The sequence below is a fragment of the Clarias gariepinus genome, chromosome 10, assembly GCF_024256425.1.
Source record: "Clarias gariepinus isolate MV-2021 ecotype Netherlands chromosome 10, CGAR_prim_01v2, whole genome shotgun sequence".
In the NCBI taxonomy this organism is placed as follows: domain Eukaryota; kingdom Metazoa; phylum Chordata; class Actinopteri; order Siluriformes; family Clariidae; genus Clarias; species Clarias gariepinus.
Window position 1 is genome coordinate 30,433,165 of NC_071109.1, and position 27,899 is coordinate 30,461,063.

General features: G+C 37.8%; 1 protein-coding gene across 1 annotated transcript in view; it reads right to left on the reverse strand.

Annotated features, from left to right (window-relative positions):
• si:ch211-266k8.4 (carabin) overlaps positions 1-27,899 on the reverse strand; it is a 61,049-nt gene that overhangs the window by 16,921 nt on the left and 16,229 nt on the right. The window contains exons 11-14 of the mRNA XM_053505211.1: positions 13,857-13,949; positions 10,417-10,511; positions 7,853-7,936; positions 5,212-5,309 (exon numbers count right to left, since the gene is read on the reverse strand). Of these exons, the coding sequence (XP_053361186.1) occupies positions 5,212-5,309; positions 7,853-7,936; positions 10,417-10,511; positions 13,857-13,949 (370 nt within the window). The remainder of the gene's footprint in view (positions 1-5,211; positions 5,310-7,852; positions 7,937-10,416; positions 10,512-13,856; positions 13,950-27,899) is intronic.

Sequence of the window (27,899 nt, forward strand, 5' to 3'; positions counted from 1 at the left end):
CTAACTTCTAAATAAGTGCGGCAGAGACAAATAGTCAGTTTTGAGAGAAAAGCACACACATCTGTTGAATTGTGGAAAACCAGAGCACTTTGGAATTTTCTATTCTGGTTGGTCTATTCTGGTTGGACTAGCCTAGATAGTAGTCATGTCTGTCTATATTAAGACATTTTACTTGTTTTTTAAGTTTTTAAGTATGAAGAAGCTTTCTCTGGAAGGAGTCTCCAGTGTCAGCGATTTGGAAGTAGAACCATTTCTTTAAATTTTTCTTAATTAATTCATTCATTTTTTTTGTCCTCTGGTAAGGGGATTGTTTTCCTTGTTTATAGCTGCCATTACAAGTCGTGACTAACTTTATTTTCCCGATGTTTGCACAATGTGTCACTTTTTTAATAAATTAATTGTGTTACTGTTTGCAGATTCCTTTAATAAGAGCAATACAATACTTTGAGGCATGCTGTAATTGGAAAATAATCAATTTCATTGATGGTGCACCTCTAAGGCTGCAGTCATATTACAAGCTCAATTCAATTTATTTTTTTTGTTGCAATTTTAGACAAAGTATGCTTGGGTTTTGCTCTGGAGGAGCACAAAAAGCTAGTCAGCTATATTTGTTTAGGTCCAGAAGTAGAAAAAGCCTCTATTTAGCTGTTGCTGGCACTGCTACTGTTGGTGCGATTGATGATTTGAGCTAGCGTCTCACCCATGCACAAAAAGGTTAAAAGAGGCAAAAAGTCGCAAGAATTTTGCTTGTTCTTATGCAAGTTGCATGGCCGTGTATATACGTACCTGATCTAGGAACAAATAGAAAATTGACTCAATCCAATTTCAAAATTCATCAAATTTGTGCATTCAGAAAGCCATAAAAAAAATTTGATGTGTGTCACATCGAGTTAAAATAAAATGGATTTGAGTCACTTCAGGCTGGTAATGTGAACAAAGCCCAAGTGTTTAAATCTGGACGTAACAATAGAAATAGCCTACGTTACAATGACACTAAATACCTACTGTGTTATAAAAGCAATTAAATAAAAAAAGAATTATACTGTATGAAGAAACACACTAGGACTCAAACTCATGCTTAAATAAAACATAAATAACTGCAATTAGATGATTATGTAATGATCTATGACGAGCTTGCGTGGTTGGCTGTGTTTCAGATGTAATGACTCTCAATTCATGCATTTGTTCAACACCGAACGTCTCTCCACCAGTTAGACAGCTTACTGCTGAGAGACGAAGAACAACGCTCTCACACAAAGTCGTATTTTTTCTAATGAGGATAATTCTCACGCTGACCCCGCAGTGACCTCGGGTGACCCTTGGAGACCCCCCACCTCAATGCTGTGCTTTCAGCTGCTTGGCACTAACGTGAGAGTAGTGGGGAATGACCGGTATTTAGCGATTTCCCATCAGCCCCTGCTCACAGAGTTTCCCCAACACTGCTCAAAATGTGAATCAACACACAAAAACAAACTGACGGGAATTCAACAGGCAGCCGTGAGGCGGTTTTTAAAGACCAAAAACAACTATTTAAAAGGATGTTTCATTTAAAATTTAGATCTCATCTGTGTAGGATATTTAATAACGGTGTTGAACAAAAATCTATAGATTTAATGTACCAGGCTAATACAGTACTGTTATGTTAGGAAGGTTGTTCATTAGGTCTAAGAGCAGTTCACAGTTACAGCATTGAGGTATGTCACAAGTCACCATGAAGCGGATTAGGTATGAACATACACTCACCGGCCACTTCATTAGGTACACCTGTTCAACTGCTTGTTGACATCTAATGAGCCAATCACATGGCAGCAACGCAATGCATTTACTCATGTAGACCTGGTCAAGATCATCTGCTACAGGTCAAACCGAGCATCAGAATGGGAGAGAAAGGTGATTTAAGTGACTTTGAACCTGGCATGGTTGTTGGTGCGAGATGGGCTGGTCTGAGTGTTTATGAAACTGCTGACCTGCTGGGATTTCCCAAACAACCACAGCTATGGTTTATAGAAAATGATCTGGAAAAGTGAAAGTATCCAGTAAGGGCAGTTTTCTGCATGACAATGCCTTAATTATGTTTGTTGAAAATGTTTTTTTAAGAATTAAAAATTTAAATGTAAAATGTAGTGCTAAAGGTATAATTCTAAAAATGTATTATTAGAAATTATAATTGTTGAAATTGTAAATTGAAAAAAGTGAAATTGTAAATTAAAATGTTTGTTTAAAATTATTAAAAGAAAAAATGAAATTGTTGAAATTGTAAATTAAAATGTTTGTTTAAAATTATTAAAAGAAAAAATGAAATTGTTGAAATTGTAAATTGAAAAAGGGAAGATTAGTATAATTGTAAATTGAAAATGTTTTTTAATTATTAAAATAAAATTAATTTGTTAAAACTGTAGATTAAAAGGAGTGAAATTGTAAATGTTAGTTGAAAATGATTGAAAAAGCCTTACTAATGTTTGTTGATGCCACACGTCACACTTTGAGGCAAATGTGCTACAGCAGCAGAAGACCAAACCAGCTGCTGCTCCTGTCAGCTAAGAACAGAAAACCGAGGCTACAATTTGCATCAGCTGATCAGAACTGGACAACAAAAGATTGAAAAAACCCTTGCTGGTCTGATACTGTAAGTCTCGATTTCAGCTGTGACATTTGGACGGTAGGGTCAGAAATTGCCGTAAACAACATGAAAGCATGGATCCATCCTGCCATGCATCAATGGTTCAGACTGGGCTCCAATCCAGTACTAGCAAGGTGTACCCAATGAAGTGGCCGGTCAGTGTAAACACTAAAACTAAAAGTCAATACTGTAAATAGTTTGTTTGTTTGTTTTTCCCACAGAACTGTTCCTACATGTCCCCAGGGGCAACCATGAATAACAAAACTAGTGACTCGCTGGTCCCAAGTGCATGTGATACTGATACGTCTTCCAACAAGAGGTTTCAATTTCCCTCTAAAGCCTAAAGACGATTTAAGCCGTGGCCTACAACTATCACAAATAGCTATTCAACTAGCTAGCTGATAATAAACTAGCTTGACTTCATCAAACTTCATTCAGATAACATTGTTATCTTCTCAGTAGTTATCTTCTCAAACCATAAAACAAATTTTCCACAAACGTTAGCTAATCTAACTCAGCCACTGGCGGCTGCACAAATTAGATTAGAAAAAGAAAAGTTAGTTAGCCATACTATATGGACAAATGTATTGCAGGCCAATACCCTGCAATGACATTGTTTCCAAATTCATATACTTCAATATGGAGTCGGTCCCCCTTTTGCAGCTATACAGTAACAGCGTCCACTCTCCTTGGAAGGCCATCCACAAGATTCTGGAGCGTTTCTGTGGGAGTTTGTGCCCATTCATCCTGTAGAGCATTTATGAGGTCAGGCACTGATTTTGAACGAGAAGGCCTGGCTCACAATCTCCGTTCCAGTTCATCCAAAAGGTGGTCGATGGGGTTGAGGTCACAGGGACCTGTGTTAGGGCCAGTCAAGTTCTTCCACACCGACCTCATCAAACCATGTCTTTATAGTTCTTGCTTTGTGCACTGGGGCTCAGTCATGTTGGAATAGAAAACGACCTTCACCAACCTGTTGCCACAAAGTTGGAAGCGTACCATAGCATTGCCCAAGATGTCTTGGTATGCTGAAGCATTTAGATTGCTGATGTTGTAGAGAATTCGGCTAAAAATTTAGCCTGTTGCGTGTTTTGTGATGCTTTTCTTTTCACGGCGGTTATATAGAATGATTTCTTGAGTCAATGCAGCATCTTCCTGAGATCTCGAATCAGTTAGTAACTATTTGCTCATACAAAACACATCAGTTCTATATAAAACACGTACTGATTTAATCTTTTGTACAGTTAAAGAACTTTACTTTGCACTTTGTCATTTGTAATTCAAAACACTATTTTTCCTTTTTTTTTTTCCTCACCAGACTTTAATTCCCTCTAAAACACCAGACATGTCAACACCTTTGACACCTGCACTAAAGCTGACTATTAACACTGAGGTCACTTGGAACAGCTATAAATAAATTCTTCCAAAACATGCACGCTCCTAAAAGGCGTGTTCGCCCATGACGCATTTCACTACCATACTGTACGACAAAGGGTGTAAAAGACAAACGGCATTTGGATGTTGCATGAACTCGATTTTCCAGCGCAGGGCAAAAACACACACAAACAAACACACACCGTGCAGAACCGGAGGAGTGTCTCCCTCTCGGCTAATTCCCACAGCTCGTGACTAGCCTGAGTACTTGCTTCAGGCCTTTCGGTTAAAAAGAAATAAATCAGACCAGTTACTGAAACTAAAAAACAAATTAAATAGGCACAGACTTGATTAACGACAGATGTGTAACACATCCGCATCCAAACCCGCAGGTATGAGAGGAGTCGGGCCTGTTGTGGAGCTGGAGGCTCTGCACAGGCGATTATTAATGATTATGGTGCCGGGGCACAGGTGGTGCAGTCATTACTGGCATCTCTTCATTAACACAATGACCCGTTTAAATGGGGTGTGAGCAACTAATGTCAGGGTGTTCTCTGTTTTTTTTTATATATATATATATATATCCATTCCTTTCACCTAAATACAGACACACGAAAAATTCACACAAAAACGAGAGGTGTTCAAGTCAAACCAGGACTTGATCAAGCAATAGCCTAGCTCCAAGACATTTCAACATGTTTGGTCATTTAAGGATTTCCTGGGAGGCCGGCGTTTCCAATTATGAAGCAGGAAGTTTGATCACGGCTCCGGCGTACCGAGAAAATGTTCTAGCTTGATTGTATACAAGCACTGGTGAAACGTGAAATTTTTTATACTCACACACACACACACACACACAAACCACCTTTTTTAAAATTATCATTATTGTAACATTTAAACATATTAACTTGAAAATGATTTCATAAACAAACGAGTAATGAACAAGAAAGGCACAAAAACATTTTTTTTTTTTTATTAGAGCTTAGAGGGGATCTTTTATTTTTATTATTATATTTTAAACAAACTTGTCCATCTGACTTTTTAAACCTATTTAAATTCTATATCGTATACTTATTTGAATCAGCAACGCGCGCACACACACACACACACAGACACTATCCAGATAAAGAAATAAAATTCCTATGCACTCATTAATCCTACACTGTATTTATCCAATTCATAATACAGTACAATCATATAAGTGCACATACACACACCTGTCCTCTTTGCCATTGCCATCAGCATCCTGGAAATTAAACAGTTCTGTTTTAGCCACAGTTGCATTCTGGGATTGCCTGCTTTGACTCTTCCTTCTCTGAAACACAATAAGTAGACATTAATCATCAGATCCATTATACACAAATACACATTAATCTGCTGTATTAAGTGACATCAGCTTAAAGGAATACTCCAACCCAATTTCTGTTTATTTTATTTCCAGTGTGTTTTATTATAAAACATTATTATAAAAGAATGGATTTCTTCTTCTAAAAAAAAAAAAAAAAAAAAAAGAGAAACCTTTATTAACTCATAATAATGATGAAAGTCTAAGGGCAGTTGTTACAGCTGTATAAGCAGCACCACACATAAAATATCGCTTATTTCCTTTCAATGAAACCAGATGATAATGCTAATGGTAATAAAACAATATTTTATAAAATTTGTTAAATTGATTTTCTTTTTGCATGTATAGGAACACTAAAAATAATCAAATATACTGTACAGGAGTTACCAGAGCCTTCATAAAATACAAAGGCTTCCTAATTCTCTTTTAAACTTTCCTTTAACCATAAAAGACCACAGCGGACCACCTGATGCGTACACACACTGGCACGGGTTTTATACCGGATGTCCTTCCTGACGGAACCCTCCCATTTTTCTAAACGGCATAAAAAGCGTTAAGCTGACAGGAAATCTATGAAAACACAAATAATGACTCTTTACACCCGTGATGAGCAGAAAAGCACAACAAGGCAGAAGACCACATCAGGATTCATTCCTATCAGCCAAGACACATCGGGCACAAGACACATCGGGCACTACAGTGACACAGTAGGTTTGAGATGCTCTTCTGCTCAGGATGATTGTAAAGAGTGATGGTTTGAATTACTGCACCCTTCCCTGACTACCCCCTTATCATCTGAAGGCCTTTGCACCAGTATTTTTGTATTTTTTTTCCATTTGATTACATTTTTCACGCTATTCCGTGTAAAGCTCCGAACCTGTTTTGGTAAGAAATTCCAGGAGACGATGTTTATGAAATGCTTAAAGCATCTTGGCTGGAAGAAAAAGTCTATGCCACGGTCACTCATCACATTATTATTTTTGTTCTACACACTTTGATGTTTGCTTAGATAACTGCATGAATGAGCAGGGTGTCCTTATTGGCAGCTGTATGGTATTTTAAAAATGTTACAAATGCACTGTGTTTTTTTTTTCAGCACAATTAGCAGTAAATACAGCCCAGGCGCTTATACTGTAACGCTCACCCACGCAAAGAGCTCAAAAGACTTGTTTTTACAGGACAGACTGCATTTGACGGTCTGCTAAAATCCAATAACGCGCTAATGATTAAAAACATGGAGACCAACGCTTTGCTAAAAACATTTAAAACATTAAACATCAAAAAAGTCCAAGATTAGATATTAATGTCACTCTGATATTATTATTACTATTATTATTACTTTTATTAAAACATGAATCCAAAGTGAGAGACTGTACAAGCCCTTCAACAAGATCCGCCTCAACTGTAAACCAATTATCATTGTTTGTATTGTAACACAAAAGGGATAATCATTGCAATCAAGCAGGATCATAATGCATACTGCATGAGCAGTGCCAATTATTAAGAAATTTAACAAACTTAATATCAAAACATGAAAATCTCTCTATATAAAATACAGAAAATGTGTCTGCAACGTGGAAGTGACCGATTTGCTTCCCTAAAAATTTCAAATTGCTACTGTAAATTCAGATGTTTTGGAAAAAATGGCCATTTTTTTTTTGCATTATGTTGTCTCGCTTCGAACAATAATCATTTCAATCATGACTATTGATACTAAAATTGGCGTAAGCTTCTAGAAGTTATATGACTTGTAAAAATTGTTGCTTAAATTGGTTCTTGTTAAAAGCTTAAAAAGCAAAAAATCTGTAGTGTCCGTAACCATGTCAAATTCAAGTTGGAATATCTTTCTACTTTTTTCAGGTTTGTTGTTATCTTGTTCAGGACTTTTCATGTGAAATCTAAATGGACCAAGTTTCATAAGAATGACAGTTAAGACCGTTAAAAGATTTGAATTCAAAAGTAACAGACACTACGGACATAAAAGGGCATGAAACTGTATTTAGCAAATGTGTTTTTTTTTATATATATAAAAATAGAACTGTATACATATTTACAAAAAATGAAGCATGGATCATGATTGTGAATTATAAAAATTAAGTGTTATAAATAATATAATCTGTGCTACAGTAGGTGAGACACTTTATACAGTAGCACTGGAACCATGTCTGGGCTGCAAGTTAAGCAGGTAAAAAAATTAATAAAAATTATTACATTTTAATTAAAATAAATATCAATAGCAGAATAAATTATACATTACATAAATGAGATTTTTAAAATTAAATTTATGTTTAATTCTACACACCTTTATACTGTTCCTGCTTGTCTAATATTTATAAAATCACAAATATAGTTTTGTTTCCTGGTAACTTTGGCAATATTAATTCACTGGGATAACCAGAACTTGTCGTTTACTGTATAAGAGGTACTTTATTAAAAATACTGAAGAGTATCTGGGCTTTAGAGAAACAGGATGATAAAATAATGATGATTAAATAAGAATAAAGTAATGATACCCGTGTCAGGCTGAAGGAAGTAGACGATCTCTTCCTCAGCAGGCGAGCTACAGCCGGGCTGCTTTTTCCAGGAGAGGCCCTGGCCTGAGGGTGTGCAAGCGACAAGTGAGTAAGTGTAGGATATCTGTGTATTATTTATTATTTGTGATTAAACACTTTTATAATGAATCATATTTCATGCTGTGTTAGACACATTGGGGAACATTAGATATTTGTTTTTATTACCTTAAATATCAAGTCTAAAGAATATTTCAGTAAGTATGCACAGTACAGTATGTAAGTGAGAAAGTACGTTAAAAAAAAAAAAAGAAGAATGTGGACGTTTTTTTTTTTTTTGTAATTTAATTAAAAATATCAACCTGTCATATCTAGAATCATTACATACTGTACACCCACAGTTGATCAACACCAGGAGATGACACGCCCACAAATGATCACAGAAACTTCACACTGGACTTTAAGAAACTTGGATTTGGTTTCTCTCCACTCTTCCTGTAGACACTAAGGGCTTTATTTCCAAATGAAATGCAAAACTTTCTTACATCCCCAAAAAAAAAAGGGGACTTTGGACCAGTGAGCAGAAGTCCCGCTCTTTTTCTCCTTAGCTGACGCTGTGTCTGGTTCAGAACTGGCTGATCTAGAATGTAACAGTTGTAGCCCATTTCATGAAGATGTCTGTGCATGGTGGCTCTTTATACACTGACTCCAGCCTCACTCCTCACAGCTTCACTGTGAATCCAGAATATTTAAGCTGCTGTTTTTTGAATTACATAAACAAATCCATGATAATCCAATTTTTTGACAAAAACTGTATAAGTAAACCAATCAGTCATAACAGTATAATGAGAAACTGTTGCGTGTCTACCTCTAGGAGACTAGTGCTGTACTGTATGTATATACAGTATATATATATATATATATATATATATATATATATATACACACACATACACATACACACACACACACATACACACATACAGTGCCAGTCAAAAGTTTGGACACACCTTATAATTATGTTTTTTCTTTTTTTGTTCTTTTTTTTTTGTTCAGTGATGTATTTTCTACATTCCAGAACAATACTGGAGATTTCAAAACTATGAAATGACAACAACAGTCAGCTGTTCATTTTAAGACACGAAGGTCAAATGTTCTGGAAGTGCGTTTGCAAAACCCTTTGTAAAAGCTCCATGATAAAAGTCTCTCTCATGAAGACCTTCCCAGGAAAGCAAGACCAAAACTTTGAAAAGCTCTGCTGCAGAGGAGAAGTTCATTTAGAGTCACCAGCCTCAGAAATCACCAATTAACAAACAGCACCTCAGATTAGAGGCGTTATGAAGCTTTACAGAGCAGAAGTAGCAGATACATCTCAATATCAACATCAACTGTTCAAAGAAGATTATTATATATTTTTGACACCTTTGGTATTGTTTTACAGTGTAGAAATTAATAACAATCAGGATTTAAACTTTTGACCCATAGTGCAATAGTCAAACCAGTCCATCTGACGCCAGCAACCATGCCATGGGTAAAATCATGGAGATTATTTTTCCCCCCATTTTAATAGCTTCTAACTGAAGCTACTGGCTGGGATTTTCCAGAATTTGTAAGTTGTAAGTAATTCAGTTCATCAGGAAAATTAATCATATTTTAATTCCAAGATTTATCTGGGTGCAGTTTTAACTGATAAAATATCCAGAATGTTTGCCTCAAAGCTCGTCATCAGTGCACCTGATTCCCGCTTTCATGTGGTTTGTCAGTGTGTGTTTGATGTATATGAATCACTGCAATCCAGGATGCATCTGGAAAAGCTTTTCCGAAACACCACACACACTACAAACACACCACAATTACAATTCTATTTTAACAAGAGTTTCAGTCCATGACAGTTGATTCGGAGCTGTGCTTGCATCTGTGGATATTTTCTTTATTTATTTATTTTAAATTTAATGGAGCATAAGTTCTATTTTAAAAAATAATAATAATCCACAGACATCAAAAATGACATCACAGGATTTCAACTTAAAGGTCAACATTTCTCTCCAGTTTGTTCAACAGGTTCCAACATCACATCCCACAATGCAGTTCTATATTTACATTTATATAATTGGCATTTGGCAGATGCCCGTAACCGGAGCGACTTATACAGTATTTCTCTCTCATTACACATCTGAGCAGGTGAGGGTTAAGGGCCTTGCTCATAGGCCCTACAGTGGCAACTTGGTAGTGGTGGGCTTTGAACCTGGGACCTTTCGAACCCTGCCATCCCAGTTCTGGTGGTAGTGCCAATGGAATTTAGCCCTAGTTAAAGCAGCGATACGGCAGAGATTTAGTCGTTTAGTCTCTCCACCTGCCTTACTTCATCATCCATCTACTCCATATACCAGCATCTAATCCCGTCCTCTTCACTTCCACACCTGTAGTCTCATAGTTTACTAACTAGCCGAGTTCTAACAACATTGTCTTATACTGTAACTGCGTTGCATTCTGGGACTTCCAGGGGTTTTACCAAGGTCTCCTCTTGGAGCGGATTTCTCATTATTATTATTAACGCATGTTGGTACCTTGGCGGTGTTCTGCTTGGTCGTCTCTGCCAGGTAGCGCTGTGCCGCTTTCAGCATGCGTGCAAACACATTTCTCCCACTTGAGCCTACAGCCTCTGGGAAAATCAACAGAAAGAGAGAGAGAGAGAGAGAGAGAGAGAGAGAGTTGAGAAATACACAGCTGGAATTCAATATTCCAGACAAACAGATGAATCATACAGACTGTTTAAAAGTGTCGACTCCATAAAACTATACGACCTGCCTAAATATATGTTTAGACGCTGTGTGTTTTTAAACCTGTTAAACGAGTAACGCTCTCAGATTTCTCTTTAGATATACGCGTGTTTATTTCTCTCTACAGGTTATTTTCCGTGCACTCTTATCTCGTATGTTATCCTTATTATTAAATCTTAAGGTTTTATTGCTCAAAAGTCTGACAGATTTATGATCAGTGTACGGATGGGAACAGTGAAATGATAACATCAATATCAGGATATACATTTCACAACATAAATTATATTACATCACAGTGATTAATTTTTTTTGGCAATTACAAAACCTGATTCAAAGCCAATTTGATATTAAATATTAGAGATGGAGAAAAATAATTGATTCAGTTATAAATTGTGATTCTTTCATGTGCCGAGTCATATATCGCCACACTGACTCCAAAATCACACTTGACTTATTGCATTTATAATAGAGATGCAGTCGATCAGCCAGTGACCAGAATTGGCTGGTTTTTTTTTTTTTTAACCGGATTAGCCATGACGAATCACGTTGGACATAACCGAGTCTGTGCCAAATGCACGAGATTCCAACAAAAGCACATTTTTATTGCATAATATTATTCAAAGTTTTGTGCAATAAAAACCCACAATTTTCCTTTTTCTCAAAATTGTGTGAGTGAACACTCTCCTTAAACATGCTTAGACCAGTCTCAAAACACCACATGCACTAATTAGTCTTAAAACACCCATGTTAGAAGCAGCATGTGACTTTAAAGTCATTTGAGGCAGTAAAAGATCACGGTTGCTTTATCAACCTACAGGTGGCGCACTCTAAACTATTACTACTTCGACATCCCGTGTGGTAGAAGTGACTCATTTGCTACGTCTGTTCAGAAATAATAATTAAGGCGTATGAAAGACATACAGTATGTGCTGCTCAGTAACAGTGTAGCTTGCATTTTTAATTTAATTTGAAGGTAAATGTTAAACTCTTGCATTTGAAGTTAGTTTGTATTGTTTAAATGCTGCACTTGGTTTTTAAATAAAAAGTTTTAAGTTATGACAATATATATTTATTTTTTGAAGGGTTAACATCCTAAAGTTGCAACAAAATCAAAAAATAAAACTTAATATCAAATCGGGATATTTATAAAACCGTGATACTTACAGAATCGCAATATCAATGGAATCAACACCTACTGTAGGTATCCTGATAACATTGTATCTGATGGCGACTTTAAAGAAAAGAAAAAAAAAATCTTAAAGCTGCTTTTTAAAAATGTTTTTACATCAGAATTTGGGTTGAGATCTAGAGTATTAAAACCAGAGCTCCATTAAATCATTTTATCTCCATCATACGATTGTGAGAGCCCCCTGGTACCATATAGTTAAAGGCGTCCTAAGAGTCATCCTGAATAAGACCACAGCTGTCAGGTACTGTATCAAGGATACCAGGTATTATTTTTACAGGGACATGTCTCTTCTCCCACTCATCAATATGCCAGATTTTACACTCAACCTGAAATTATCCAGGCATTAAAAAATAAATAAATAATTAAATAAATCACACGGGTCCTGTTTCAGCAGTGTGAACTTGATCGCCGCTGTTCCTGCACATGGTGCCTGCATGCTATTCAAAGACAGAGTCATGTGATGCCAAACCTCGACAGACTTCAAACACCGATCCGATCTCCTCCCGCGAGTAAACAAGTCGACTAGACAAGGAAATACGGGCCGTGTTTCATTTCAAAGCCTCTGCAGAACTCTGGCCTGGGTACAGTCGAGTCACTTTTATATATGTAATGGAGCACATTTAAAGGTGAAATAGTTTCGCTATAGTATAACGGCTCATAACTGTAGTCTCGTCAATTGTTTTAGTTAAAGAGTTGAATTGCATTGCAGTCGAGCAGTTTTCAGTCAACAGTTGTGGACTTCCTGTTCACTAAAACGCCTAAAAGTTCCTGTTTTCCTGAATTTCTCATTGCCCTAATAGCACACAGGTATAGAGAGAGGTTTACGAGTAAAAAAATGATTTGCACTTTAGTTATATAAAAAAATTAATAAATAAATATAAAACTAGTCTAGTCTAACAAGGCCACTGTCTCATTTACATTTACGGCATTTGGCCTCATCCAGAGTGACTTTCCTTTTATTTATCTCATTATACAGTACATCTGAGCAGGTGAAGGTTAAGAACGATCAGGGATAACGTCGGGGTGGGGTTTAAACCTGAAACCTTCTGGATAGTCCAAAGCCTTAACCACTAAGCTAACCCCTGACCCTTCCCGTCTCCCCAGGCACCGCTGTGCAGGTGTGTTACATCAGTTTTTGTTTTTTTTTGTGGTCTGAGGCTGTACCTGATGCTGAAACAACTCCCGGAAGTGCAAAAACGGAAGAGTTTGGATATCTGCAAAATAAATTCTAGTTTAGATACTCTAAGGACGATGAAAGTTTCTTAAAGAGAATCATTACTGGTGACGAGACCTCGATTCATCACTACGAGCCTCAGAGCAAAAGGCAGAGTAAACGGAACAGAAACATCCTCCATTACAGGCTAGGAAAAAGTTCAAAACACAACCAACAGCTGGAAAATCCATCAACGCTTGGACAGTTTTCTGCGATTCTCAGGGACCAGAAGTATTGGAACATTACCAGTGCTCGTTACAGCGAGACGCTTATTGAAGAGCTGAAGCCTGAACTCGGGAATAAACGCAAAGGACTGATATCCAAGGGCGACGTGATCATGCGTGACGATGCACGTCCGCACACTTCTGCCCACACTGTCGACGCTCTGCAAAATCATCTTTTTTGAGATGTTAAAGCATCCTCACTATAGGCCTGATACATGGATTTTCAACACAAAAGAACCACAAGACATAACTGAATTGATTTCCTCCCCATCTCCCATCATCTCTTCTATACCGTGTATGAATAAACCAGACAAGGAAGGAGGAAGCTGAAATGCGGAGGTATTTCTGTGTGGAGGAAAGCTCCGAGTGTGAACGGTGGCGTGACACACCTAAGCCCATAAGCCGAGTGTATTATAGACTTCTTTGTTATCGGTTTCCGGGCTGGTCGCCAGCACTCTTAATTTATCTCCCAGATGTTTTCTTCAGTCCCTTAACAGAATCCAGGCGATGCCTCGACGTGGTGGTTTAGCGTATTTCACCGTGCTCATTATTAATTCACTTTTGTGTCGTGGAAACGTGTCTCATAAATCAGCAGTCTGACCTTTTCCAGGAGGTTCGTTCCTGTCCTCGTCAGCTCTCTGCTCTTTGTTTCCTTCACCACCGAGAGACACAGCACTGTTCTCGCAGTGTTCCTCTGAAAATGAAGTTACAAATAGAACACGTGTTAATAAAATAGACAGAATATCCATTTCAATAAGGATTACTTTGTGTATTAGACATGGCAATCCAGAGCTAGATTAGACAGCTTAATTTTTTTTTTTTTAGTTTTTTCCACTAATCTAAAATGTAACAATATCTCACATTTATTGATTTTTTTTAACAAGCGTAAGTACTCATCGTTGACGGTAAAAGAGATTGCAGAAGGAGTTTAAAATTAAAGGCTAAATTATTATTGTTATTATATATATAATATATTATTATTATTATTATTATTATATCGTGAGGTTATATTATTTTAAGTAGAAGCCCACGTACTGTACAGGTCTCTCTGTCTTTATCTGGCTGATTTATTAACACAAAGAAATAGAATTTTGTAAGGTTCAGTACCTTACACCTTATTTACACCAAGTTGTACTTCTTTCCTCGTCAGCCAAATACACTCCCTGTTGGGTAATTGGTGAGTGAATCATGAGAAATCTAACAAAAATTTGATCGGATAAAGATTTTTAGGTTTCGTCACAAAACGACTCCAGCACGTTTCAATTCACTTATACCACTTAAGCGCTGTTATTTCAACGAACGTGAAAACTATGAACTAATCAAAGTAAATACTGTATATTCAGTTTGGCTTTTCTAATTGGTGCAGGTCTTTGTTTACATTGAGCAAGAAGCGCATTAGTAGCTTATTTTAAAGTAGATTATTAGAAATCAAAACATATCTGTTCATAACATCGCTTTTATTCAACCTTTTGATTTCACTTACGGTGCAGATTAAACTTCAGGCAGATATCCAAGTACTGCAACAGTTTTAATAAATTCTGTCCAGCGGTCGATTTAAGACGCGTCCACAGTTTGAGAGATGCACAGCGCAATGTCAAAACTTGCAGTTTACAATCTGGCACATAACTGCTTATAACTTCCCTTGTACACAATATTTGGATTTAATTTATTGTGTTACAGGTTTAACTTCAGGCAAATACCCAAGAACTGCCAAAGTTTTTATATATTTTGTCCATGGACAGACAGACATACATACAGACTTGTTTCTGGTGTGTGCAACTTAAAGATATCATTGAGCGACTTCTGTCCATTGTACTGTACAAACAAAACCTTTTATTTATAGTATAGATAACAATAAAATAAATTTAGTCCGTGTCAATGTTTTTTTTTTTCCTTATGGAAATATGATATGGTTTTATGTCCATAATTTATATCCTCCAATGTTAATTCTCTATGTCCTTGTACCACATTCATTTTTTTTTATACCACCAGGGTTATGATACGTCTCTCATTCTTTATGTCATTCTGCAGTCATGCCCATTTTGTTCATTTTTTATGATCAGTTTTTAGAGGTCAGTTATAATTAAAGCTGTACCTGCTAAATCCTTATGTACAGACAGGTCTCACTGGGGCTTTAGGAGTTCCTATGAATGCTTAGTAGATGTTGTGCTCAGCAGCTTGGTGAAGAAGAAAACCTTCAAGGAACATTTGATGCTGCTTAGAAACAAGCCTTAGTAATATTTTATTTCTCAAATTTGGCTAATTTCAGAAGTTGAAAGTCGTAACTTTGGATTAAGTGAATTTATAATTTTGTTTTAGCTACAGTACAATGCAGATAAAAAAAAACATATATTTTTAAATATTACATATTTGTGTTTTGTTGAAGAGAAGCCGAATAATATTGCATAGTGTTTTTTTTTTTTTTTTTCTTTTAACCCTGATAAGATTCAAGATTCAAGAGGGGAAATTGCTTATTGTTGGTTACAGTTGCTCATGGTTGTTATCCAGTAGAAAGGAAAAAGTAATAAATAAGGAAAAAGTAATACCGTAAATAAAATAAAAAAAGTCCTAAAACAGTAAGTTTTACTTACTTATAAATTGCACTGTAAACTTTTGATTATCTCACTGCACACTTAATATGACCCAAGAACACGGGTAAATATTGCACAATTAATACAGAAATCTAATATATGTATGAAATACTGTAAATGGGATGGGAATATACAGAGTTTAGTTTTAGAGATTAGTGTTAGTTGAATGCAGTATTTTCTTGTATGTTATTAAAGATAAATTTAGAGTAAAACAAGATGAGTAATGTTTTATAGTTTTGTAGCCGAAATTCTAACCTATGCAGCTTTAACAAGGGGCATATTTGACCCATATTTCAAAATCAGACAGGCACTTACAATAAAAAAAAAAATAAAAATAAAAAAAAACACCCACAGATTTACAGTTTAGAGAAGAATAACAGGGTAATGATGTCATTTCACAATGATTGATCTGAGCACGAATTAAGCAAATGACATAAGTCAACATTAAAGGTCTGCAGAGTCGAACAGTAAAGCCTTGATTAAAGGGAAGCCATAAATCAGCAATCCGTCTCAAATCGACCTCAAACAGATCGCAGGCACGGACACGCCCCTTGCGAGTGCGCTGAAGGGCGTAATGCCTCACCCTGTCACGTTCGCGACAAAGTCGTTCCCGAAAAAAGACTTTCCTCTTTGTATTTTCTCCTGACAGCCTCATACCTGATTTATCAACACGCAGAAAGCCTTTCTGTTCATTGTACAAGGAGATGACGACCATCTGTACATTGAAAGGGGTCACCGTGAGGACATACGGTAGAGTTTCTGCCTGTTAAACCAGGATTTGAGCCTGAAATCAGTAATTTAGAGGACAGTTATGGCGTTTCGTGGTTTGTTGGTGGAAATAGAGGCTAATGCACTAAAGCAGCACGCTCCTAACAGTGACATCTGGAGTCAGGACAGATTAGCGACTGATGCTAAACGTTCCCCCGCGCCTGTGCCGCTGTAATCACGGAGGATCAGAAATGAGCCCGTAATCCGGTCATGACACTGAAGATTTTTTTTTTGCGATACGGTTTCAAACCAAAAACAGGTTATTGTGTCAGATTTATTGGACAACATTGAACAGATGCAGGATAGACAGAGAGATGTCACAGATGTCACCTACAAACAAGCAAGATTTCTGTTTCTCACAGACCTGTACCAACTTCTTTAAGAGGTTCCTCTGTCCACAACTCATTACCTGTATTAATGGCATCTGTTATCAGTATAAAAGACGCCTGTCCACAACCTCAAACAGTCACACTCCAAACTCCACTATGGCCAAGACCAAAGATCTGTCAAAGGACACCAGATACAAAATTGTAGACCTGCACCAGGCTGGGAAGACTGAATCTGCAATAGGTAAGCAGCTTGGTGTGAAGAAATCAACTGTGGGAACAATTATTAGAAAATGGAAGACATACAAGACCACTGATAATCTCCCTTGATCTGGGGTCCAGGCAAGATCTCACCCTGTGGGATCAAAATGATCACAAGTGAACTGTGAGCAAAAATCCCAGAACCACACGGGGGACCTAGTGAATGACTTGCAGAGAGCTGGGACTAAAGTAACAAAGGCTACCATCAGTAACACACTGCGCCACCAGGGACTCACCTCCTGCAGGGACAGACGTGTCCCCCTGCTTAAGCCAGTACATGTCTGAAGTGTGCTAGAGAGCATTTGAATGATCCAGAAGAGGATTGGGAGGATGCCATATGGTCAGATAAAACCAAAATAGTATAAACTCAACTTGTCATGTTTGAAGGAAAAAGAATGCTAAGTTGCATCCAAAGAACACCATACCTACTGTGAAGCATGGGGGTGGAAACATCATGCTTTGGGGCTGTTTTTCTGCAAATCGACCAGGACGACTGATCTGTGTAAAGGAAGGAATGAATGGGGCCATGTATCGTGAGATTTTGAGTGAAAACCTCCTTCCATCAGCAAGGGCATTGAAGATGAAACATGGCTGGGTGTTTCAGCATGATAATAATCCCAAACACACACCATCCGGGCAACAAAGAAGTGGCTTCGTAAGAAGACTTTCAAGGTCCTGGAGTGGCCTAGCCAGTCTCCAGATCTCAACCCCATAGAAAATCTTTGGAGGGAGTTTAAAGTCCGTGTTGCCCAGCGACAGCCCCAAAACATCAACAAGAATGGGCCAAAATTCCAGCAACAGTGTGTGAAAACCTTGTGAAGACTACCAGAAAGCGTTTGACCTTCGTCAATGCCAACAAAGGGTATATAAAGTATTGAGATGAAATTTTGTTATTGACCAAATACTTACTGTCCACCATAATTTGTAAATAAATTCTTTAAAAAATGCGATTTTCTGGATTTTCTTTTATTATTTTCTCTCTCATACTTGAGGTATACCTATGATGAAAATTACAGGCCTCTCTCATCTTTTTAAGTGGGAGAGCTTGCACAATTGGTGGCTGACTAAATACATTTTTGTCCGACTGTAAGGGTCTAAGGATTTTGTTAACAATTACATTAAGTTTATGCAGAGAGTCAATATTTGCAGTGTTGACCCTTCTTTTTAAGACCTCTGCAATTTGCCCTGGCATGCTGTCAATCACCTTCTGGGCCGCATCCCATTCTTACATAATCGATGCTTTGAGTTTGTCAGAATTTGTGGGGTTTTGTCTGATGATTGACCACAAGATCTCAATGGGATTCATCTCTGGGGAGTTTCCTGACCATGGACCCCAAATTTTTATGTATTGTTCCCTGAGCCACTTAGTCACAACTTATGCTCTATGGCGAGGTGCTCCATCATGCTTTGGTGACCTTGTTTGTCACCAAAATGTTCTTGGATGGTTGGGAGAGGTTGCTCTTGGAGGATGTTTTGTACCATTCTTTATTCATGCCAGTGTTCTTAGGCAAAATTGTAAGTGAGGGTTAGATGGTTTGTGTTTTTTTTGGTTTGTTTGTTTTTTTAAGAAGAACTCGTTAATTGTGCAAAACTGGTGTTTCACTGCAGAGCATGTGCGACCGTCAGTACGCCCTTCTTACTCTTTTTTACAGCAGCTGGCATCTGCTGCATTTACTGCCTCTGTAAATGGCATCGTTCTTCTGGACAGGAGAACCCCCCCCCCTCCCCATGGCTCATTCTGTTTGAAGTCAGACCCTGCTGTTTAGTTAAACCCTGTAATTTCAGAAATGAGTTAAATTGATGACACACACATACACACACTCACATGACTCAGAGGTCAGGCAACGCCGAGCTCAGAAACTACACACACTGCCGCTGATGCTAATAATTTCTGCCCCAGAAACACAGCCTTTGGCTGGGTCACCCACGTGTATGTGTGTGTGTGTGTGTGTTCTTCAAACAAATCAAGGACGCATTATCAGCTGCGCTCCCAATATGCTGCCTCATGCACACTCAGCCACTGACCGCTTGCCAAACAGACGTTGAGTGCGATACCGCCCCATCATCACACGGTGTGTGCACATCCAGCAGATTTGTGGGTCAAGCTGCCAAGCATGCGAACACACACCCACACGGCTCAGTCCTTTTCACATACACCGTCATCAAAGCCCGTTTTCCCCTCCAGTTAAACTGAGCGTGCTGAATTGTAACTTTGTTCTTGGTCGCTCGCCTTTGTTTTGCACATGTTTTACATCACCTCTGAATTGGCTACCCATCAGATACTGAATGCTCTGACCTACAGTAATCTCCTCTGACTGTGAGGTGAACTTGTGCCAGAGATTTAAGGAGAGCCTATAAACTTACACCCGTTATTATAAAAGCTATGAATCTGCCGCACACTTCTTTAATAAACCTCGACATACTGTACACGGTGTGGTGTCTATTAGCGGGTTCTATTTAGTAGTTTAGAGCGCAGGTTTTATTTATTTGGTTATTTCTGTTTAGCAAAAATTAGTTTTAGCAAATTCGTTCCACCCATGTATGAAAGGTTTTAACAATTTCTCCATTAGTGACGGCTCAAAGCTCCAACATTCGGCACATCTTTAGACTTGTTGAGCCCTTACGAAGAGACGCAAACCACCTACAGAATACTACAAACCATCTTTAATTTACTTACAAACTGCTAATATATATATATACTTTATAAATAACAAAATTTTAATAAATAACAAATGCATAAACCAATGTTCATCTTATTGCCTTAACTGAAGCATAATTTAACCAGCATAAACAACATCTTAATTAGATTTTTTTTTGTTGGTTGTTTCGATGAATTAATTTACAGTTTTTAAATTATTTATGACAACATTTAAGCATTAAATGATCTAAAACAGTTTCCTTAATTCCATAAAAAAATGAACCACAGCTTTTGCAAAAAATATAAAGCGTCTTTGTCTTTCGCAAATATCGCACTTTCAATCAAGTATCGGATTGGCATCATCAGCACAGATGGTGATGTTCCTTCCAATGCCCGAGCGAGAGGCTCCATGGATGAAATGGCAACGAGTTACAGGGGCCCTCGAGACCGCTGGATGCCCAATCGCCTCAAAACAGATCTACAAAACAGTTGTGCGCCCAGTTGCTCACTCCAGACCATATTACTGACCGACAACACTGAAACATGAGCAGGTGATAAGGCACCACACTATGAATGTAGATGTTCACAGATAAATATGAAGTGTGCTAATTAAGAAAAAGATGCAGGAAGCAAGACTAAGATAATACAGAAACGTCATCCGAAGCAACGAAAATTTGAGAGCCAAAACCGAGCTGACTTTCAGCCCTTAGGATGGCCAAAGAAGCGACGGCTCGACCAGCATGAAGACCAATGAAGATAAGGACACCCATGCTCAGGTCAAATGAAGACAGATTAGCAAACGAGTAGACCCTGCAATCATGCATGATTAAGCCCAGAGCGAAGAAGAAGAAGAAGAAGAAAGAGCAAATAGAAAGAAATTGTTCTTAGGGATTTGAAAGTAGAACCAATTCAGGTAAGATGTGGAGCATTTCATGAGAGAGTAAAGAGTTTCTAACACGTTCGGTTTTAAGGGAAAACCCTGATTTAAAAAGTTTTGCACCTTTTTACTTAAAGACAATAGAGCTTCGTTTAGCACCGAATGGGCAGATGAGCAAGAATGAAGTTGAGCTCCAGTGAATCTCAGTAAGTTTAAAACTGTTCATGGAACCAAAATTTCCCTGAGTGAACTTACTTAAACCTGAGTGACTGATCTCTTACAATCAGTAGGCCATCAACATCAAAGCTGTGGCTTCTAAACTCTCTCTTTTTTTCCTGGAGCACGTCCATGTTCCAGTGCCTTCAAATCAACTCAATTGTCTATTAAATGACTCTAATTTGTATGGGGCTCAATCTTGCTTTCACAGACGGTTAATCTGGAAGTGGACTCTCAGGCCAAGAGGCAAAGATAAAACATAAAAGAGTTATCGAGTTCATCTGAGATACACGCAGCAGGTTAGAGGGTGAGCACCGCCTTAACAATTCAGCATCTAAGTTTAAAAGAGACTCATGTGAGCTAATCCACCGTGCCAGTCTAGATTTGCAGTGTGTTATGATCGTGTGGTCTTTGCCCCCATTGAGTGAGCAGAAGTTGGGGATCAGACGAGACCCGGCTATTACAATACAACAAGCTATTTCAAAATGGAGCAAGATTAGAGAATCTTTCTTATATCTTACAAAATGTTCGGAGATGATTGTAAAACTGGTTGCACTTTAGAGAAGTTAAAGAAAAGACCGGAGATCCTGGAATACATGGAAGCAGATAAGAGTGTAGCAGGAGTTCATGTGGCAGGAGATAAGGATAAATACAGTCATGGAAAATAGACAGACCAGACCGTGCCAGATATTATGCCAAAATATGCCAAAATATGATTATAGTGTTAGACATTGGTAATATTCGTAATATTTTTGGGTGGCTGGAACGGATTATCTGCATTTACATTATTCCCTATGGGAAAATGCTTTTCGCAATACGAAGATGCACCTGCGGAACAGATTAAATTTGTATACCGCAGGGCAACTGTATCAGCATTTCCATGACTATTAAAATGACAATTGAGAGCTTATTTATTGAATTGGTTTAGGAAAATGCACAGAAAATGCCCATGTAACCACCTTCCTTATGATCTGGACCAAGAAAAATCAAGACAAATGCGTCCAAAATATCTCTAAGCAGGGTTTATACCACTTGGGGGGTGTGGTGTGGTGCTTTCTCTCTCTCTCTCACTCACTCTCTATACCACTTATCCAGTACAGGGTCACAGGTAGCCTGGAGCGTATCCCAGGGGACTCAGGCGACACACCCTATTACCAATTTGCAAACGCCAGTTAGTCTACTCTACATGTCTACTCTCCACGCACACAGACCCGAGGCGGGAATCGAACACTATGCAGTAGATTCAATTGAAGCATTCAACTACAAACTATAAACAGTACTACATAGGTTTAGTTAACGGCCTTCACTACAACGTATGGCGAGAGCAGCGTGTAATTTAGGCCCATTAAAGAGGAGTGTGTTTAACATCAGTGTGCACGGATAACACACATGTTGTAACTTTAATGTCGGTTGTGTTAGCGGAAGCTTTGTTGTTTGAGATTTGTTATCGTATGTTGCCTAAGTGCTGCTTTATCACTGAACTAAATGCACTTAAAGGGTATAAGCATGAGCAGCGCTATCAGTAAACCCGACGAACCCAATAACCATGTGTGACAGAAATACACAACGAGCACGAGTATTACGAGGTGCATTCAAAGGTGAAGCAGGCAGTCTGATCATGGCTCTGGCGTACTGAGAAAACCTTTTTACACTTTGCATAAGTGTAACAGGGGATTCTATAGAGAAATAAAGGGAGTTTTAACTCTTATAACTGTGTTCTGTTAATCAAAAGTCCAGCTTTGATGTATGATGCATTCATTTGATATGATCCATGGTGGTCACAATAACAACAATATTTAATAAATGCTGGTTTTATGGGTCAATCTTTATTTCCATTTATTTTATTGACATTTTTTATGTGATTTGTGATGTTCTTTAATCATCATCCTTTTTTTTTTTTTTGGCCCACTTCTGCCTTTTTGATCATTTTTTTTCTTTTAATTACCTTTTTTCCCCTTACGGAAACAAATGATCAACGCCCTCTTTTGCTGTGGAGCAATCACACTTCACATGTTCTTCAAGAAATGTAGGCCTGGCGACCAACCTTGAGACGTCTTCAGTATTGAACTGGAACCGTGGACATATTTACATTAACGGCATATCCAGAGTGACTTGTATTTTATCTCCTTTTATATTTATGTATTTTACCGGCCTTTATATTATACATCTGAGCAGTTGAGTGATAAGGGCCCAACAGTGGTAGCTTGGAGGTTTGAACCTGTGATCTTCTGATCGATAGAACAACCTAAACCACTGACCTGCTTACTAAATGTAGTCATACCAAATGTATTGTTTATAATCTTTGAAAAGAAGAAATTCATTTTCTAGAAAACAGCTTAATCATTAGAGCAATGCAGGAATTTGGAAAACCAATTGAAGGTCTGGAAAATTATTTGATTGGTCTTTGCAGGCACCCCCCTTTTGGGCCAAAAGTATGCGGACAAACAGCTTTTTTTGGCCAAAAGTTTGCGGGGACACACACAGGTCCCAAAGTTTGCGGACCCCCCCCCCGTTGGGGCAAAAATTGCGGACAAATCGCTTTTTTGGCCAAACGTTTGCAGACACAACCCCTCATTTGGTCCAAAAGTTTGAGGACACCTCCTTTGGTCTGTGTAACATGACCTTTAATTAGTTTTCCTAATTTCTGCATTGCTCTAATTATTAAGATATTTTCTAGAAAATTAACTTCTTTTTAAAGATTACAAAAACCACTTTACATAACTTTTTTGTGGACACTGTTTTGGTCCAAAATTTTGTGGACACATAAATACTACACCTATACATCCTTGTTAAACACCCAATCCCATTTCATATGTATTCTTCCCTTCGCTGTTCTAATAAGCTCGACTCTTCTAAGAAGAAGCTTTCCACTATATCTCGTGGCATGGATTGGGATTTTGTGTTCGTTCAGCTACAGGAGCAGTAATAAGCTCAGGCGCTGATGTGCACAGGAGCTTTGTGCACGGAAGCATCGTCATGCTGGAACAGGTTTGTGCCTCTTAGTTCCAGCGAAGGGAAAATTGCAATGCCAGAACATACAAAGACTTTCTAAATAATTTTGTGCTTTTGTCTTGTTGGCAACAGTTGGTGGAAGAAGCACATAAGAGTGTGATGGTTACGTGTCCTTATGCTTTTGGTCACGTAGTGCATCATCTATATACATGTTTAAGTCTTTACATTGGTTTAAACTCTTTCGATGATATCTTTTTCGTTTCAGTTATTGTAGGATTTGTAGTCGTAAAAAAGTAGATTGGATAAGCACGGAGTTTTCTCATCTGTGATTCACTCTCCGATTACAGAAAAGAGCGTGGACTCAGCTGACGACATACAGAAGTACGACTTGAAGGAAAAAAAGGCGTAAGATTATTACTTATTAAATTACTTTAAAGCTGATCAGCTTTAACCTTTTATCTCTTTAATCATCATCAATGCAGGTATTTAAGATAGTGATGGATGTTTTTCATTCACTAATTATTACAGTATTAATGTTTATATACAGACCAAAAAAAAGGTAAGAAAAAGGAAAATGTTTCTCGATTTTGATCTAAACTCTGCAACATTTCATGTTCTCTTATTTCCTAATATTACGTTCAGTCTTATGTTACTCCGTCAGTGCAGTAATAGGAACCAGTATCTTAACCAGACGGCTATGCAAATTATTTACACATTTTGCAATCGAACATCTCACTTTCCACCCATGCTTCAAAAGTAAGAAGATCTTATCTTCTTAGATTAACTAATAAAACTAAAAATCACATTAAAAGACTCCCAATGAGCCGGACTGCTGCTTTACAAGTGCAATCTTACATCAAACTGCTACAGACGTCTGTGAGGAGAACGTACTTAGGAAAAGCCATGTGCTAAAGGTTATGCAAAAACACACAGATAAAGTACGTAACTCGATTCTGGCTAGACTCTGTGATAAGATCTTGGCGAGACCTAAATGCAAATCTCACGGTGTCAGGGATCCAAATCAGCTCTCAGAATAGCAGCAACAGATCAGTCTGAACATCACAATAACCGTGGAGACTGGTGACTAAAGGGATTTTTTTTTTTACACATTCCCGAATTTAATCCCAAACTCGTGTGATCTTGAGATTGTAGGACATCCTAGGGACATAGTCAAGAAGTCCGTCAGAGTTTGTCGCGGCTCACCGCAAATACCGAGAAGGTGAAGTTACCTGGAATCTGACTTCTTCCTTGTTAGAATGAAGAAGCTAATTGGATGAGTAGTGGAATGTTTTTAAATGAACAAGAAAGAAGTTTAGTGACTCAGCTTCCAGATAAACTGACACGTAGTGCACTAGGTAGGGTTGTAGGACACTTTTTTGCCCCGCCAACAATGTACAGAATGTACAGTAATGTGCTTAAATAGGGAGGATGAAGCGATTTTCAGTTTCAGTCATATACTTACTGTATGCTGAGATATAGTATATATGACATGACACCATGCACCATCCGGATTTTAATATGCGAATAAAAAAGGATGAACACAATAGGGAGATTCAGGTCCTTGTAAACAGGTGACCTGCCATGACAGGAAGGAAAAACTCTGGAAATACTGTAGGTGGCCTTTTATTCAGTTATTATTGCCTATTATTTAGTTCATGACCACAAAAACAGCAAGTCTTCGTAAATTAAAAAGGGGTTCGAGTGGAATCATAGCTGTTCAACTCAACAGCCAATCATAAGGTGTTGTAGGTACTCGGGTGATAAACTGATAGTTTGCAGAAAGTTTGCAGAAGTTAGTTACTGTGTAGCCAACTCATGGGTGATAAAGTCATGTTCCATTTCATTTATATAGCGCTTTTAACTACGGTCATTGTTGCAAAGCAGCTTTACAGAATAAAAGGAAAATATGATGTGATGTCGCATAATTGAGAGATTAAGAATCGTTGAGAATTTAAAATGTGGAATTATGTCGGCCGTGTGGCTTAATGACCTCGTCCTTACAGCTCATCTAAAGAAATGAAATTTCTCGTGTTAAAAAGTATAGATTAGTTTTGTGCAACTTTTTTAATCCTAATAGGATTACGAGGATTTGAACGACTTCAAATTATTTCATCTTGTAGGCCTTTAAAAACAAATTCACAGCAAAATAAAAAAATTAAATAAATAAATAGATTACATTTTAAAATGTATGGAGAAAGCCAAAAATTATTAAATAATAATAATAATAATAATAATAATAATTGGCCAAATCAAATTCACTTTTCAGAATGGTCAAATTATGGGGCAAAAAAAAAAACAAAACAAAACAACTACAGTAAGAAGATTTAAAATAACTGGAACTGGGAAATGAACCCTTCAACACAGTATCAAATCCTGGAGGGATAAGATGATCGTAAAAAAAAACACGTCCTTGTTTTGCAGCAAAAAAAACAGAGCTTTGTTTAATAGTGAAAGTACTGTAAGAGTATTTCCTGACATTGTGGGATGGGAACTTACAGGACTGGGACTAAACAGCTGTGTGCTCAAAAGAAAATCATTTTTCAGTGAGACTCATCAGAAAAAAGGCTTGAATTTGTTAGGGAGCATAAAAATTGGACCATGGAGCGATGGAAAAAAAGAAGAAAAAAAGTCATGTGACCTGATGAGTCCAGACTGACCCTATTCCAGAGTGATGGACGTGTCAGGTTGAGAATAACAAATAAATTACGGTTATCTGTTTTTTTCGTAGCGAGTAGGAAATTAAAACTTTGCTTCTAATGATGTTTAAAAAAATGACGTTTTTGTAGCCCTAAGTTTAGGCCTAAAGCTCTGGTTACATTGCAACTTGCACCTTGCAAATGCTATTCTCTTTTCATTTTGGAAATACTGTGTATTTAATAAAAAAAATTATCTTTAATACAAAAAAAAGAAGAAATTGAGAAAATGGTAACCTTATAAAAATATATATATATATATGCAAATATAAATAAATGTAAGAGCAAGCCCAGATATTTCCCGGATTTTGATCCATCATACACCAAGCAACAAAAAGGTGGATGACGGCAGATAATTTCAGCGTGAATAAGCAGTTCTGAGGGCGATGCCATAAGGAAATATCTTCCAGATTGACAGTAGACGCTGCAGAAACATATCCACCTGATGCCAGAAATACGAGTCCGAACATTCTGATTGTATCTTATTACAAAAGAGGGACAAGACGAAGCAGTGTGCACTGGAGCGGCACAGGAATGAAACGCTGACTGCATAAAAACAAACCGAAAAATAATCTGCAGTAAGAGAACAAAAAAACGATCGATAGGACAAGCAGAAGAAATAGAGGGGACAGGAGTGTCACAACCATATCAGGTGATCTAGAATATTGATCTCGAATTGTGATGACATTTATGGGGAATGAAGGCACAAAACTGATCGACATTTAAAGAAGACCAAGCACAGTATGGTAATGAGACTCGTAGTCACAGTAAAACATGTGAACGGTGCAAGCGTGTTAAAGAAGGCCGTACGTCCATGAATGATGTTCATATGAACATTCACCTGGGCTCGTGTTCACAAAGCTTCTTAAGTTTAAAAGTTGCTCTCAGTGATGAAATTCTAATTATCTTAGAATTATGACATTTTATTAGAATTTTCCCTTAAATGTAGGACTAAATCTTAGTAAAGATTTAAAATGATTCACGAAACATCTTGGCCCTTAAAACAGCTCCTAAGATAAAGGACTTTTATAAAGAACTTGTCCCCCAACTTGGGGAAGAGACGCATCTGTCCGTGTGAACTGTACACACAATCATTCACCAACACCACTTGTACATTACAAGAACTCGGTTTGGAGTTATTGACACATTCCCCGTACAGTCCTGACTTCGCTCCAAGCCATTTCCACATGTTTGGGCCATTAAAGGAGTTCCTGGGAGGCCAGCGTTTCAGACAGGCAGTCCGATCATGGCTGCGACGTACTGAGAAACTTTCTACCTTGATGGTATCCAAGCACTAGTGAGAAACTGGGATAAGTGCCTTA